The sequence below is a fragment of the Metopolophium dirhodum genome, chromosome 1, assembly GCF_019925205.1.
Source record: "Metopolophium dirhodum isolate CAU chromosome 1, ASM1992520v1, whole genome shotgun sequence".
NCBI lineage: Eukaryota > Metazoa > Arthropoda > Insecta > Hemiptera > Aphididae > Metopolophium > Metopolophium dirhodum.
Window position 1 is genome coordinate 4,764,427 of NC_083560.1, and position 18,752 is coordinate 4,783,178.

At 27.9% G+C, this 18,752-nt stretch overlaps 1 protein-coding gene and 1 pseudogene across 1 annotated transcript; both read left to right on the forward strand.

Moving 5' to 3' along the window:
* The first annotated feature begins 3,485 nt into the window (after positions 1 to 3,485).
* LOC132937756 (uncharacterized) lies at positions 3,486 to 3,980 on the forward strand. The gene is made up of 2 exons (XM_061004402.1): positions 3,486 to 3,619; positions 3,809 to 3,980. The coding sequence occupies exons 1-2, from the start codon at positions 3,486 to 3,488 to the stop codon at positions 3,978 to 3,980; spliced, it is 306 nt and encodes a 101-aa protein (XP_060860385.1).
* A 7,476-nt stretch (positions 3,981 to 11,456) lies between these two features.
* Positions 11,457 to 18,568, forward strand: LOC132937874 (pineapple eye protein-like; annotated as a pseudogene).
* The last annotated feature ends 184 nt before the right edge of the window (positions 18,569 to 18,752 follow it).

An 18,752-nucleotide genomic window follows, 5' to 3' on the forward strand; every position in this document is an offset into this window, starting at 1 on the left:
TAGCGTCGCTATATTACAATTTATTACCTAGGTACACTCATAATATTATAACAACCCTCACTATTATACCCGGCGATGTATCGTCATTGTATTATATCAGGACCATAGCCGGCTGATTTCTACGAAATCGTGTAAGTTAATATATACGTTTAGCGCCTTTTAATATGGCTCACCTAAGGACACGTCTCAGTAATAAAATATTGTAAACACAAATGCCAATGCGTATCATAATTATATTATACATTCATGCTTGTAACGCAAGTATCCATAAATAAAGTATAAATAAGAAAATTTTACTGGTTTGGTGGACACCCGCCATTTGTAGAAAACAATTGACATAATATAAAAAAAATAACTAAATATAATAACGCATACGTTGAACATATATATATACTATATACATATACTGATAACCAAAATTTATGACGATCAGCACATTATCGACGTGTACATGTTTATAAATATTTAGCGCCTTTTAATATGGCCCTCAAAGGACACACCTTTGCCCGCCTCAGTTATAAAATATTGTAAACACATATGCCAATGTATCATAATAATATTATAACAGCCCTTGCTATTTTAGGTACTCGCCGATGTGTTATTAGTCTATATTATATTGTAGCCGCCGCAATCCTATGCGGTGAGCTCTACCGATTTGTAACCTAACCTAGCCTATATATTTTTGTCATTTGCGCAACTGCAATCATTTAAAATCCCAATAATATATTATATTTCTATCGTTCAATTAAGTTACCTAACCTAACCTAACCTAGAAACGGCTAATTTCTTCGGACGTTAAAATCACAATATTGTTATATTAAAATGTCCAAGGTACACGTCTTAGATACAGGCTGCTGGCACACGGCCTATAGAAACTTCGGAGCAAATATTCACAAAGACCGATATTCGTTTTACCTTTTTTGACCCATATTACGTTACAATATAATATAGGTATTACGTGTCCTCTGGCTTACTGCGGAATACGAAAAAACCGTTTTCCTTTAAAAGGAACATACCAAACTAGTTTTATTGCTTCGGGGTTAGTTGGGTATAACGATTTCGTACCTGTATGTACACATTGTATTGTGCGTGAAATTAACGTTCTAAAAGGCACAATTTCAAAGCCGATCGAGACGGCGTCAGCCGTGCCGCCGGGTGGACGCATTTTATCAAAACAGACTAACGAAGGACGAGTAAGAGGTGGGGGGTAAATTCTTAGTCACTGGCAGCTCAAGTGTCCTACGTGTTAGGGCAGTCGGCTCATTGCGTTTTTCACTGAGCTAACTGTAAGACGTCCGCACATGCACCTACGAGCTGGAGATTTCAACGAATGACTAGTGAGTACGGCCAAATAAAATTTACTTTTACGCTTATTGTTATATTATGTAAGGGCTGTAAATTGTAGGGAATTGCATTAGTTTTAGTTATTATTTTAAAACATAACATTGTAAACACAAAATTTGCTGCCAAACACCTAATTTAGACAGGAAGCGGAATGGGACGCGAGTGAATTTTTTTTATTATAGCGCATTCATATCCTCATTCCGCGTTTCGGTATCTAATATTTCTATATGGATATTTACCTAATAATATTATGTACCAACTATCACAGTCGTCTAATATTTATTGTACAATTTACAGTTTTAATGACATACAGCATTATTCAAACCGGCTATTAACCATCGGCAGAATAACTGATATTTATCGAGAGACAACGAAGCGGACGTTACTCGCAGTACAGAGTTTTGCAATTGATTTCAAGAAACATACACTTATCGTAAGTATATTTTGCTTTATTTTAGACATTATACCGTTCAATAATACTTTGGTAAAAATTACTAACTCACTAAATATAATACAGAATGATTTAATTGACCACATTTCAAATGCTTGATTGCCAAATTTCATTTTACTTAAATCGGGACAAACAGGAAAAACCAAACAATGATTAAGAAAAAACAGTAATTTTTACGCAAAATCAATTTTGGTTTTCGGTGTAACTCTTTGACCGTAGAATTTGCACTGCTTATTTATTTTAGCATTTTCTATACACGAAAAAATTTTCAAAATATTGGTTTTGTTTTGAACTGTTTACGGACATTTTCAGTTTCCAATTTTTTTTTTCTAAACGTTTCAATAAAATTTTTTTTTGTTAGCTAAAAAAGCTTGAATAGTGAATACAAGGTTTATAATACTTATATTGTTACAATGACAATCACAAAAACGTGCAAATTATTAAGAGTTAGAAATTTATAAAAAATTATTTTTTAAATCTAAGTTTTTAAAATGTGATACAAGATTATACCTCATAAGTTTGTCTTCTTCGATCAAAAATAAAAATGTCTATAAGAAAATCAAAACACATTTTTATGAGCGTATAGCGTATTTGAATCACGGAAAAAAAAATCCCGATAAAAATGAATGAAAAATATCAAAATTGAAGTATAATTATGTTAAAATTGTATCCAAAAATAAAAAAATTAAAGTCACATAAAAAATCATATAATATCATATAATAACTTACTTAAATCACATATTAAAATATAATTAAATTAAATTTTATACAAGTCTAAAATAATAAAATGTCATACAATAGTCTTAATTAATACAATTTATTATAGTAATATAGTGTCTATATAATTATTATAATAATGCTATAATAATTTAATATTATAATTAGGTACACCTATTATTTTTGTTATGACTTACGACTGTTAAAAAGGCCTGTTTATAGGTATACATATTATAACCTATTATTATACCAAAAAACGTTTGTTTTTATGTAATGTTCTTAATCAAAGTTCTAATTATAAGTATCTATAGTAATTTCGTATGTATTTATTAGTCTACTATATTCGAAAAACTATCCAGAATGGATTCCTATTATAACAAACTAAATGTTTTTAAAAATTACCTCTGCTAATTACCTTTCAATTTATGATGAATAATTTTATTTATAATATGAAACTTTTTATATTATTATCTATACAATTTGATTTATACCATTTTATCATTTCACTTAAACTTAATAGTAAACTACTAAATTATAGCAAAAGCCAAAAATATGATCTTCGTTAAGGAACTTGAAAACTCCCCACTATTTTTAATGATATTATATGATTTTTTATGTAACTTTAATGTATTTTTCAATACAATTTTAAAATATTTACTCTTCAATTTTGATATATTTCCATTCATTTTTCTCGGGACTTTTTTTCCGATTACCCATATTTTTACATCATTAGATAGTCACTAGATTTCTCATAATAGCGATTTTATTATTTTGTTCTAATATAAAAACAAATAACTGTAAATACATGAAAATACATGAAAATCTCACTAAATGTTTATATTTAATTTTCTATGAACTATAGCATTTTGAAAATATTTTTAATGATTTATTATTATTATTCTCTTTATGATAAAGTTTATATTATAATTAACTAAAAATCAATTTTCTTTAGTCCGAAATGCCCAGAGTAACCATGAGGAGATGCATTATAAAAATGAACGACCCCGCGGTTGGAGACTATTTCATGTGCAAGAATTGCAAACATTTCATGTTGTCGAGAGAGACGGCAGAATTGCATCGTAAATGTACCAAACAAGTATTGGCCGCGTAAGTATAAATTGATCTTATAAGTCTAACCATCTTACTATCTATATCGATGGTTTCATTTTAATTATTTAATACTGCAAACAATGCATCAAGCAATTTAAATTCCATCTACTCAGAAAAAATTTAAATTTAAATTATAATATGATTAAAATATTCCTAATTAATTTAACTATAATTTTTTTTTTCTAGATTTGAACCAAAGGAAGATGTATATCGCTGTTCAACATGTGGTAGATACTTCGATAACAAAGAGCAATGGAGTGGACACAATAATTTACACAAAGCAATCGGAGATTACGATCCGTTCAAATTTGCATACCTTATAGACGACGATAATTTTGTTAGGAGTTTACGTTTATAATTTTATGTATTATTGGTTGTAGTATTTCGTATTATTGTTATTTAATTAGTTTTATGTTTTTTTTGCCTGATCATAGTAAACTAAGATACATTGTTTACTTATATTTAACATATTTTTTTATTGTATATACAACTTTTTGCATACCTACTTGTACTCTTGTGTTTTTGCACTACGTACTTTAAGTTTTAAATTCCTAACTATAAAATAAGGTAATTGTTTATGTGCCAAGTTGTTTAATTGTGTCCTCTGAAAATTCAAAATTAAATGATTATTGTTATTTAATCTTTACTCGATTGTTTTTTAACTTTTTGAATAGAAACTGCCAAAGTATAAAAATAAAATTGTCACGAAATTATGATGAGTTTATACAGTTGACAATAACACGGACGTGAGCGACTTGACATATTATATTGTCAAGGGGTATACTCAATGAAAAATTAATATTATTTCAGTGTAGTATTTGCTTGAGCTTTCCTGTATGTGATGATGAAAGAAGAAGAGAAGAGATAGTTTAATAGACATTAATTCAATTAATTCAGACACACTGAATACGGGTAACGAAATGTAAGTGTGATTAGTGCACAACAAAACAAATAAAAATCGACTAAAAACGTACTACATACCCACTGAAAATTCTAAATTCCTAAGCTATGGAATATGGTTGCTTTCTGTGTTCCAAATTGTTTAATAGATTGAACTCGTTAATAAAATGAGAAGTTTATAATATCTATTATTCACAAAATTTTATTTTTAATTTAGCCTAAATGTTGAGTGTAGGTATAAGCGTTTTCCTATTTTTCTATCTTTTGTTATTTATTTATTGAGTTATTTCTAACATCACTACTTTAATATCTACTTTTTGGAGAACTTTATCGTGATTTGATTCGGTTCTTGTTTGCTAACTGGATCTCAAATGGCACCGAGCAACAATGCTTGCGGCTAGCCCATATTTGGTTTATACTAGGTACATAAACATAATTTAATATGACACAGTAACTGTCAATTGAGTACAATAGGCATTATTTTTATTTTAGATTTACAATGAGTAAATATTATGAGTAATGGTACATTCATATTTTTATTTATAAACGATAACACCCAAATGGTTCCAAAAAAATTGTATTGTTTTAAATGTTAAGTTGTATTACAACACATAGTGGAGGATCTTTTTTCAAATATGAATCATTTTCCCTGGTATTTTTATTGTTTTTTTTTTAAAAAAAAAATTTCTTAAGATGCCTTACAAACGGTATCAAGAGTACTTTCTTTCAGCTTTGTTTTATTTTTAGAAGGATGTTGACAAATCTAATACTTATGAAATATAACTCTAAAATATAAAATAGTTTGTTTTAGGTACTTTGCCATGTTGTATCAATGGTTCTATTCTGAGTAGTAAGTTTAAAACAATAGATTGGTACAATGCAATGATAGATTTTTTTTTATACCGACCTATCATATAGGTACAATTAATTTGTAATTGTAAAATAATTTAATGTTGGTAAAATTTTTACCAATAAAATAAATAGGTACTTGTGAACAGAATAATATTGTGAACTCTACTACCAAGTGTATGTTATTGTTATTAATATTTACTGACTCTTATAACATGAAATGTCAAATAGGTGTTAATAATGACAAAATATTTTGGTTATTAAAACAAAATAGTGTTTACTTCAAATCCAAAATATTCTTTTATCTGATGGTTTGGAGAAAAATTATAAGTAATATGTAACTATGCAATAGTATCTATTATTCTATAATTAAAAATAATACCTAATGTTTTATTTTTTTAAAACATACTCAAACTTTTAAATGATTCAGGTTATACAAAAAAAAACATATCTGACTTTTGATTATAATATAATATTACCTTTACCAGAAAACTCCATTTATTTTCTTTAACATTATATACTATCTACTTAACAGAATTATACGCTTCTTAGCTACAAACATATATAAACATGACTACATATTATTCAAAATTACTATAAATAGAGGTATTTAAATAAAGATATTAATAACTTATAAGTGTAGGCGGCACTTGGTTGTATTTTAAGGGAAAGGAGGAATAATTATAAACAAAAAATGTTCAACACCACACCTCCAAACAATCTTTATATTTGTGATTATTTTTTGTATACACATTGTTAAAAAAAATGTCTATATTAATATTTAGTAAAGTATTTAACACAACCGCTAACCACTGAAGGATTGCAACATTAACTATATTTAGAACGCTTTTTAAGTTACCTAGGTAATTCAAATACTGTATTGAATGTATTTCTAATTAAAAATAAAATACTTACCTAATTTATTTAAATACTTTAAAAAGTTCAAAAAATCATTTTTCTGATTATTTTTCATTTGTAATTGTTGAAGTATTTCAGAATTAAAATAAAATACATTTTTATTTATTTTAATTTTTCACTTTAAAATTATGTAGATAGTACAAAGATAAGTTCTTATGACACTTATAATAATATGTGGCATTACAGTTTTTAATTTTTAATTACAAAATCAATTTTACATACCCACTTGTACTTAATAATAAATTACTAAAACTTAAGTGTTTAAATTCATGACAAATATTTGTATTTGTTTTTAAGTACTTTTTGGTGTGAGTGTACTTGTATCTATATTTAAATACAATTTTAAAATTATTTTTTACAATATTGATTATAATCTATTCAAAAATAATAATTATTATTTAGTCACTAGATGATAATTATTATTTCATATTTAACTTTTAAACGTGACTAAAAAAATTTTGATTTATTTTATTCTCAATTTACTTTTGAGTTTAATAATATCATTTAATGGATTTTTACTATATTCAAAATCAAAATAGAAATATTATAGATCTATAAAAAGTAAAATATTTATTAACATTTTAATTTGCACTTTTTGAGGGGTGAAAAATTATACTTTACCTAGCATATTATTCTATGGTGGGTCTACTGCCTTCGCATTACCTTCCGAAATGCTGCCTATTTTAATAAGTAAATATTAAGTATAAGGTAAAATTATTTTTTTCCTGAACTATAATAATATGTACACATACCATCTTAAGAATTAACTGTTAAGATTAAAGCTGTTTGAGTAGGTTTAATATACCTTAAGAGCATATAATATTTATTACCTAGGTATAGGTACCTGCCTACATACTCATTGTTTTTTATTTTATTTAACAATGTGGAAATCTTACTTAATATTACTTAATATGTTTTAATGTAACGTTAAGATCTTATTGTATAAGAAAAATAAGCAAAAACTTAAAATATAAATATAGAAAATTACTTTTGAGGATTATGTAATTCAAAATGTTCCATCCAGTTACTATTTGGCTCTATAGCTAAATAATTCAAGCCAGAATTTAAGTCTGTAATGTTTGTTTGCACAGTAAAAACTTTTTTTTCATGATATCATTTAGCCCAACCAATTTCAGAATCATTTATTATTAATGTATTTAATAATTGTATCAATAGACATCCTTGAACAATATTACTAGTAATTATATAAATATAAAATTAAATATTAACTATAAAGTATTTTTGTATTTAATATTATAATAATATACCTAATTGATAATAATTAATAATATTAAATAAATTATTATTAACAGTGCTTGACTTGGAAAAATTAAGTAGATGAGCTCAATCCATCGATTTAAAAACTGCGTTCCAAGTGCCTTAAATACATTTTGAATACCAATTTTCAGCAACACATTTTGAATTCCAAATAGGTATAGTTTATTTTGATAGCAATGTCTACATCTTACATTGTTAAAATAAATTAATAATAATCTACCTGTTTATTCAATATACTAAATAGATAACTAAATTAATATCCTGCTGATCAATCCCCGGCCCCCCCCCCCACAATTGTTATTAGTTCCACAGCTGAGTACAGGGTTTGGATAAAATATATTTAAAACACCAATTTAGGTGATAGCGATTGCAAATTTACATTTATATTGTATACGATAGGATTTCAAGTATAAAGTACAGTATACATCCAGTACATGGTTTAGATAAAATACATTTAAAACACAGTTTAGGTGATAACGCTTACAAAATTACATGACGTACGTGTATTGCATAGGTACGATTAAAATATCAACCATATTATGACTGAAAAATGATAATATTTAAAAAATTTCAAAGCTTTTCCACAAACTTACGAAATACGCGATGCTCAACGGTTGCCTCGGTAGATGATAGACCACGCCCACCAATCAGATACGTTGGCTCCATTTTTTGGCAGTAAAAATGTATGTAAAAGTGACATTCATATATACTCTTTCAGACTCTACTTGGTACATTATATACAGTTGTACACCATATATCTGTACATTTATTCACTACCAACAATTGAATTTTCGCAAATGTCGAACTTTATTATTATAAATATACTAGTATTCAATTATGGCAGTTTTAATAAATAAAAGTATACAATTTACTTGTATTAGTAGTCCCCACCCCCTCGAAATTTTTAAAATTAGAACAAGAGTTTTTATATATTGAACGTAAACTTGATACCTAAGTGTCCTGTAGCCTTATTGAAAAAAATATTGGACGTATGTAAAGTATTTTTACCTATTACCTTTACCAGTACCTCACCTAACCATTTTACGACTTGATAACAAAAATATATCATTTGAATAATACTCGTCCTATTAGGCCTCGGCCTATTAGGAAGGACCTGGTGCCGTTGTCAACGCCAACTGTCGCCACTGGTCTATAAGATTATTTTTATGATAATATTTGTTTGATGTAATAATATTAATATTGTTATCGTTGTACAAATTGCTATCCGGGAAGTCACTTTAACGTAAATTATATTTGTACAGTCGGGATTCTTACAATACTGCAGGTGTACAAAGACACACATTTTGTGCAGTGAAAATTGATGTGATTTTGCTGTTTAAAAAAATAATTTCAGGATTATATTAATTATTGTAGGTATAATATAAAAAAAGGTGGATAAGTGGATGTCGCTCTGCTGTACGGTAGGTTACAAGTGGGTCACTGTAATGGATGGTGTTAAATTTGAATTCAATGATATAATATCATTGTATAAGAAAAACGATTCTGAGCGAAAACGGTCAGTCACCCTATGATATTACCAAGTATATTTGATGATATTATTGTGAATAAAGTAATTTATATATAACCTATTAACGTGGAGCCTTGTTTTAAATTTTCAATCCTTAGCCATAAAAGTTAAACATTTTATAAATTTTTAACCACAAAATAATTAATAAATTATAAATTTGATAAATGTTGTCAAAATTTGAACTTTAAATGCTTATAAAAAAAAATTGTGCAAATGTATTTTTAATATTTTTCAACTGCTATTAAAACGATATATCAGGAGTCTAATATTAAATTTTCACGCTTTTTTACCCAACAAATAAAAATTTATTGATATTTATAGAAAAAAAAACTAAAAAAATTGAAAACTGACAATGTCCGTAAACAGCTCAAATAGAGTCAAAATATTTTCAAAATTGTATGGTGTATAGAAAATGCTAATATAAACATTCAGTGAAATTTTCAAGTATCTACAGTCATTCGTTTTTTAATTACAATAAAATAAAAAAATCGTTACATGAGAAATCGAGTAAATATCAAATGTTGTAAAAATATAAATTTCAGACGCTCATAAAAATTTAATTTAAGTTTCTTCTAGACATTTTTTTTTTGATAAAGGTAGACAAACTTATGAGTAATCTTATATTACATTTTCAAATCTTAGATTTAAAAAGAAAAATTTTTATGAATTCTCATCAAAATAATTTGCTATTTTTCGTGATTTTTCCGTATTTTGTCAAAATTTGAACTTTAAATGCTTATAATTAAAAACTGTGACTAAGGATTTTTAATTTTTTTCATCTGCCTTTGAAACAATAAACTAGGAGCCTTCTATTAAATTTTCAAGCTTTTTTACTCAATAGATAAAATTTTATTGATATTTATAGAAAAAAAAACTAAAAAAATTGAAAACTGACAATGGCTGTAAACAGCTCAAAAAGAGTCAAAATATTTGGAAAATTTTATGGTGTATAGAAAATGCTAATATAAACAACCAGTGAAAATTTCATGCATCTACGGTCATTTGTTTTAGAGTTACACCAATAACCAAAATCGATTTTGTTAAAAATCGATTTTGCGTAAAAATTCCCGTTTTTCCTTAATTTTTCTTTTGTTTTTCACATCGCTTTTGAAAACTACTGGGAAATTAAAATTTTGACCTCCCCAATGCACCAACGATATTCACTTTCCCATCGAACAAGATACTGAAGTCAAAAATCGAAGCATTATTTCGACTACTTGTCGTGTACACAGACACAAAAATAAAAAAATAAAAAAAAAAATAAAAAAAAAAATAAAAAAAAAAAAAAAATAAAAAAAAAAACACACATCATTGTAAAATCAATACATTCATCGTTTCACTCAGAATCTAAAAATAATTTTGCGAAAACCTCAAATTAAAAAAAAAAAAAAATGTTTCCATTAAAATTAAAAAGAAGTTACATAGTAAATTTATTGTTTTTATTTTTATAAACAATTATGATTACAAATTACCTATTACAAGTAAATATTACTTAGTAAAATATATTACTTACAAAAAGAATTTTAAAATGATTATTTACAATAAAAATAGTGCATTAATATAAAACGATTTATTTATTCGGTATATCATGGGTAGAGTCTGGATTTAGATGTTTTTACATATCATTTCTGAGAATAATATGCGGTCTCGTAAAATTAAAAAATTTAGATAGTACAGTAGTATACAGTTATATAGCCGGAACAGTTCAATGGATAACAGTCCGTGGAGTTTGGTCTGCGTAGAAAATTGCCCTACTGTAATCCAATTGTGGAAATACATTTGTGCAGTCAGAGAAAAATGATTAAAAAATACCCTGGAATACCGCCGCTTAAGAACTATCGTGGGTGTCAAAAATATACATGGTGCGTGTATCGACTGGACCGGTTCGGGCATAGATAATAAAATGATGAATAGGCCATTCCTATATTAATGTATGAGGGGTTTGCGTGCCGGAATGTGGATGAGAGACAGACTGCTTTTATATAGTGCTTCTCACTCTAGCAAGGGGTTTTATCGTTATTTTATAATAAGACTCCTTGTAACGTTCATGCACGTGTGATAAGCTGATATCATGGCCTATCAATTATTTTATTATCTATGGGTTCAGGACGGTCAATACGACTTTGCGGACAACATGTGACAACACTGGAGAAGAAGATGTCTTTTCCCGATGACCAAATACCGACACGCTCCCTGGCCCCTGGTGAACGCTGCCCGCATCCACCACTATTAGTCACTACTCCACTGTTTACCGCATTCATTTGCCGCTGAACATCTATCCTTGGAGCACGTGTCTGTTGCTTTCACAGGACATATTTTGCGAGAAAACAGAGAACCACCGCACAGATATTTATCGCAAACATGGCGCCGACTACTAGAAGTGGTGAGTATCCAGTTTCCCTTATTATTCGTGTTTTTATTTTCGAATATTATTTCGATTTTCGTATGTTCGAATCTCGGACTCTGTACATTTTACATTTTATGATAAGGCTTGGTTTTTATACTACATTTAAAAATTTAATGAATATAATATTGTTGTTAGCACGTTTTATTCGATAACTTAATTTCCAACAGTACGATTTCTATGATTTTTGCAAAAGGATCATCTGCACAATTTTTCTGATTTTTTCCATTTTATCAGAGGTATTAATCGATTCAGTTAGATAACTATAGTTAGGTCTGGTTAAAAAATACATCAAAAGTTACACCGTTTAAACGGGCTGTTCCTGCTTCGAGATAATAAATGTACACTGTCTTGCCGCCGTTATGTTTTTTGTTTACTTCACTCGCGCCACGACCGTAACCAAACCTAATAGAAACGGCGCACAGTGACTGACGACGACGGCGCCGCCGCCGCCGCCCGGCGTATTGTTAGAATAATATAACCTATGGCCGATGGTGCCTTTATAAAACGTGGTTCATTCTCCTCGCGGGTCCCCTCCGTCCGACCGGCGATACAAATATATTATTAATCCTTATTACAAGAATCTACGATTGACACTGCCGGGCCGTGGTTTACTAAAGCGGCTAACCGTCGACCAATAAAATATTTCTTTTATACTGCGGCCACTATGACAAATATAATTTAAAGCTTAAAAGTTATAAAATATTATATTATTATGTATTATGATATATTTTAATCCGTTATACCAATTACTGTACCTAAACTGTTGTAAACTTGTCTGAAATATAACAAAAAGCCATTGATGAAATGCCCTAGCATCCTAACCAATTTCACTACGATACGGAATAGTAGTGAGCAATTAATATTTACCAGAAATGCATTTTAGTAGTGTTTGAAATACTTATTTTTAAAGACCTTCAACTCAAATAATTTTATAAAACCATTTGTTACAAAACTGAATATTACAACTATTGTTCATTGTTAAAACTGCAAATTAATGATATATTATAATTGTACAGTTCATCGAGAGACACATACGTCAACTGCCCTTCAACCTTATAGTCAGAAGGTAGAGCTTAATAAGAGTCAGAAGAAAAAGTGTATGTTATGTGGCCATAAAGAAATAAGTCAACAGTTAAACAGTCCACTGTACATGCTCAATGATGTGATAGTACATTATTTCTGCATTGTAATTATACCTATTTCCTCAGATATTAAATGCCATATAAGTGTGTTAATAGTAGAATATGACTATAATTTACTTTTTTTCAGATGTTATCATCTAGGGCCGTGAAAAATGGTGGAGACAAGGAGGGGATTTGGGGTTATTTATTAAATGATATTAGAGCTGAAATAATTCGAGGATCCAGAGTGGTATGTTCTTTCTATATTATTATGCACCGTGTACCGTGTACTATACAGTTACATCATAATTTTAGACTTGCGTTTATTGCAATAAAAAGGGAGCAACATTAATGTGCGGTGAAGTAAGCTGTCGAAAACTGTTCCATCTTCCTTGTGGGTTGATAAATGGGTCTATGCATCATTATTTTCCGCCATTCATGTACGTAGTTAATTTTATATTTGTTAACCTATTTTGTATATGATTTTTATTGAAACAAATATCTTTAGGTCGTTTTGCCAACAGCACCGCGTTCAGCCAGTTATAGATGTAACAGAGTTACCCCCATTCGCTTATCCTACTGTAGAATGTGGCATTTGTAATGATAATATTGTACCATCAGTTTCACCGACTTCGATATGGGTGCCGTGTTGCAGAATTAATGGCTGGTTCCACCGAGACTGTGTTCAAGATCTGGCATTGCGGAAAGGCTACTTTATTGAATGCCCAAGATGTGAAAATGTAGATCAATTTAAGAGCAGAATACTCATTCTTGGAGTATATATACCATCACGGTAAAACTGAGTTTTATTTATCCTAATATTATTAATATGCAATATGTTTGTACAAAACTATATAAGTAATACTAGTATAAAAAAATGATAAAAGTATTCAAGAGTCACTTTTTTAGCAAAAAATTATTAACTATTTAAAATATAATTTTCATAGAAGTAGAATATATTTTAATATTAGTTCATTGCTAAGGAACAAATATCATTTGTACAAAATTGTAATTTTATACATTGGAGTGATACAAAATATATTCTGCTTCAGTATATGAAATTTCAAATGTTTTCATTCAACAAAAAAAAAACATACAAATACCATTGCAAATTGTGAACAAATTTAAAATGTTTTCAAGAAATTTAAATTTTTATAATAATGAAGTCTAGTTATCTAAATTTTTAAAAAGTAAATTTAAAACCATAGAAATTAATTAAAAATTTAGTAAAAACCTAACTATTAGTTTTAAATTATCATTCTATAATACCTAATTGTACCTACTGTAAATAAATTATTTTAATAAATTCTAAGACATGGAGTTTTAAATTATGAACAATATGAATACGCTTTAAATACTTTTTATTTTATATACAGTTAACTTAAACATTTAAATCACAGGTATGCCACTTGGGAAAAAAGAAGGTATTCACAGAATATTTTACTGAATACTCTACAGAACCGTTTTGAAGAGTTCACTCAAAGGGCTATGCAATGTGATGCTATACATTGTCTCTGTCCTCATGAAGGCAAACGCAACTTCCAAAACGAATTGTAAGTAATTTGTTTTAATTATAAACATAATATTAATTTTACGCACCAAAGTTAAATATTAGGTACAATAAATTAATAAAATACTCATTAAATCATAAGAACCTACCTAAATTGTTTGAAATATCTGTGAATTTGACATAATATTAAAGTAAATTTAATTCAAATCATTTTCACTATAAATTTTAAACTTGTTTTATCTATCAAATAATTTATGTGTGTAGAATAATATCCCTAACTCTGTTTATATTCTATATTTCTAACCATCAATCAATAATAAAATTATCATCCAAATTTCAATTTCACATTGTGTTTCATTCCATTGGTATCAAATTAATAATAAATCAAAGTCAAAAATTAATCTTTGTTGGCATGTAATACTTATATAATATTACCTTCCCCGCAAATTGAAAAATACTTACTTAATTAAATCTTAATATATATCCAAAATGACATAATTAGGTATATAGGTATGTTTTTTATGTTATTGTTATTATATTATATATACAATTGGCATTTATATTTTTTTATTTTCCAAACAGTGGATGGAAGCTAGTTCTCTGCAGAACATGTGGGTACAGACAAACGCATGTATACTGCAGTTCGATTAGATTTGATGAGAAATGGAACTGTGCAGATTGCCAGACGGTGATTAAAAGTATGATTTCTCATTATTATAGTATTCATTTTTTAAATGCTTTGCTTTATGAAACTCTCAAACCCTTAATAAAATTAATAACCAATTGATTACACGTGCATATGCTTCAGCAACACATTTAACATTTGGTGGGTGGCTGGGTGTGTGGTTTTATTGGTGTAACAAAATTAAAAACAAAATAATACTAAACACACGGTCGAGTATACATTGTAGGTTGTATTAAATTTAAAAATATCAATGCGTCTATGAAATATAATTCTTTTTATATCGGTACTTAAAAGTTTCATGTGTCCACAATAATATTTTTAAATTACAATAAAATAACTAAAATTGTTATTTTTTGTTTAAATAATCATACGCATTATATATCATATTTGTATCATGCATTTATTATATTTTGTTTTTTATGTGTGCAGAGTTACAGTTGGTAACAATACAATTTGTAGGTCTTTTCCTTACCGTGGGGTTTTAGACAATTTTTTTAAAGATATCAAAATTCATAAATATTAATTATTATTGTAAACATTGTTTCACTAATTACTTTATTATTTTACCTAGTTTGATTTAAATAATTGTTTAAAACATTGAATAATGAATTTCAGGAATTCCAGCAAGACGATTAAAATTTCCTATTGATGGGAATTCTGTAGGTATTTCAGCAGTTCTGGGTGATTTTGGTAAGATAATGGTTCAAAGACTAATTAATTAAATAAATTGTGTTGAAGCTAAGATACAATAATTATTAAATTATCCTATTTCAGATTCAAAAGGAAATTGTATTCCTAAATAGGTAATATGCATAACAAAACAATAATTTATTTTAAATGAATTAGTAATATTTATAATTATTGTAATTATAAATGTTGAATTATTTTTATAGCCGTACATTCCTGTATACGTTCAAAGACGGGAATAACGCTTCAAATTCGGATGTGTACATATTTTTTCATTATTTTCTTGTATATTTTGTTATCAAGTTTTTGCTATTAAATTTAGAATTATATAGGTTAAGTATTCTAGTAAATGTAATAACTACTAAAATATAATGTAACAATGATGTAACTAAAGTAGTACCTATGTTATTTTGTTACTTATGAATAATATTTGAGTGTATTGTTTTTTTAATTTTTCTTTTTTTTATTGTAAGTACCTATATTTTGTGACCAAGTATTTATTTATATCATAACATTTTTAATTCGTACATTAATTGTATGTGTTTTATTACGTTTCATTTAAACGATAACATTATTTTCAATACATTTTAAATAATTTTATGCGATTACCAATTTATAGTTTTTTTTATTATTATATTATTCTTGATACAGTTTCAATAACTTAGGTTATTAGCTTATAAAAATATTAAATATCAATGCTACATATTATTATGGTTGATAAGGTTGAATATAATAATAAGGTTATTCTTGATTAAGATATGGTTTGTTGCGATATTGTCTTAAATTGAGCTAAGGAATATGTCACGAATATTTCATGAAAATTAAATTCCATATCTATCGTTTGTTTTAAATATACCTACTCAATTCAAAATTGCTTAACAAAATACATAAGATATATGTCACATGTCTTATGAACCAAACATTCAGATCTCACAAGTGTTAAGAGTGAAATAATTAAGATAAAAATATGATAGGAATTGAAAAATAACACACTTGTACAAGTGTTCAACATCAACAGTCAGTATATTTTACATAAATGCACTGAACTATTATATACAGACAGCGAATTGTGAAATAAAAATCCCCGAATTCTAGGAAAAAATTATCCCTGACTACAACATTACTCACAATCACATGAAATTGATTGATCAAATGTTTTTTTAAAACCTAATTAGTGTAATTACCACATTGTTAATATTTAATTACAAATACTTTTAATTAAAAAAAGGTGGATAAGTGGATGTCACTCTGCTGTACAGTAGGTTACAAGTGGGTCACTGTAATGGATGGTGTTAAATTTGAATTCAATGATATAATATCATTGTATAAGAAAAACGATTCTCAGCGAAAACGGTCTGTCAGCCTATGATATTATAACCAAGTATATTTATTTTGATGATATTATTGTGAATAAAGTAATTTATACATAACCTATTTACGTGGAGCCTTGTTTTAAATTTTCAATCCTTAGCCATAAAAGTTAAACATTTTATACATTTTTAACTACAAAATAATTTATAAATTATAAATTTGAAAATGTTGTCAAAATTTGAACTTTAAATGCTTATAAAAAAAAATTGTGCCAAAAAAATGTATTTTTAATATTTTTCAACTGCTATTAGAACGATATATCAGGAGCCTTATATTAAATTTTCACGCTTTTTTACCCAAATATACTAATATTCAATTATGGCAGTTTTAATAAATAAAAGTATACAATTTACTTGTATTAGTAGTCCCCACCCCCTCGAAATTTTTAAAAATAGAACAAGAGTTTTTATATATTGAACGTAAACTTGATACCTAAGTGTCCTGTAGCCTTATTGAAAAAAATATTGGACGTATGTAAAGTATTTTTACCTATTACCTTTACCAGTACCTCACCTAACCATTTTACGACTTGATAACAAAAATATATCATTTGAATAATACTCGTCCTATTAGGCCTCGGCCTATTAGGAAGGACCTGGTGCCGTTGTCAACGCCAACTGTCGCCACTGGTCTATAAGATTATTTTTATGATAATATTTGTTTGATGTAATAATATTAATATTGTTATCGTTGTACAAATTGCTATCCGGGAAGTCACTTTAACGTAAATTATATTTGTACAGTCGGGATTCTTACAATACTGCAGGTGTACAAAGACACACATTTTGTGCAGTGAAAATTGATGTGATTTTGCTGTTTAAAAAAATAATTTCAGGATTATATTAATTATTGTAGGTATAATATAAAAAAATAATATTGCGAAAACCTCAAATTAAAAAAAAAAAAAAAATGTTTCCATTAAAATTAAAAAGAAGTTACATAGTAAATTTATTGTTTTTATTTTTATAAACAATTATGATTACAAATTACCTATTACAAGTAAATATTACTTAGTAAAATATATTACTTACAAAAAGAATTTTAAAATGATTATTTACAATAAAAATAGTGCATTAATATAAAACGATTTATTTATTCGGTATATCATGAGTAGAGTCTGGATTTAGATGTTTTTACATATCATTTCTGAGAATAATATGCGGTCTCGTAAAATTAAAAAATTTAGATAGTACAGTAGTATACAGTTATATAGCCGGAACAGTTCAATGGATAACAGTCCGTGGAGTTTGGTCTGCGTAGAAAATTGCCCTACTGTAATCCAATTGTGGAAATACATTTGTGCAGTCAGAGAAAAATGATTAAAAAATACCCTGGAATACCGCCGCTTAAGAACTATCGTGGGTGTCAAAAATATACATGGTGCGTGTATCGACTGGACCGGTTCGGGCATAGATAATAAAATGATGAATAGGCCATTCCTATATTAATGTATGAGGGGTTTGCGTGCCGGAATGTGGATGAGAGACAGACTGCTTTTATATAGTGCTTCTCACTCTAGCAAGGGGTTTTATCGTTATTTTATAATAAGACTCCTTGTAACGTTCATGCACGTGTGATAAGCTGATATCATGGCCTATCAATTATTTTATTATCTATGGGTTCAGGACGGTCAATACGACTTTGCGGACAACATGTGACAACACTGGAGAAGAAGATGTCTTTTCCCGATGACCAAATACCGACACGCTCCCTGGCCCCTGGTGAACGCTGCCCGCATCCACCACTATTAGTCACTACTCCACTGTTTACCGCATTCATTTGCCGCTGAACATCTATCCTTGGAGCACGTGTCTGTTGCTTTCACAGGACATATTTTGCGAGAAAACAGAGAACCACCGCACAGATATTTATCGCA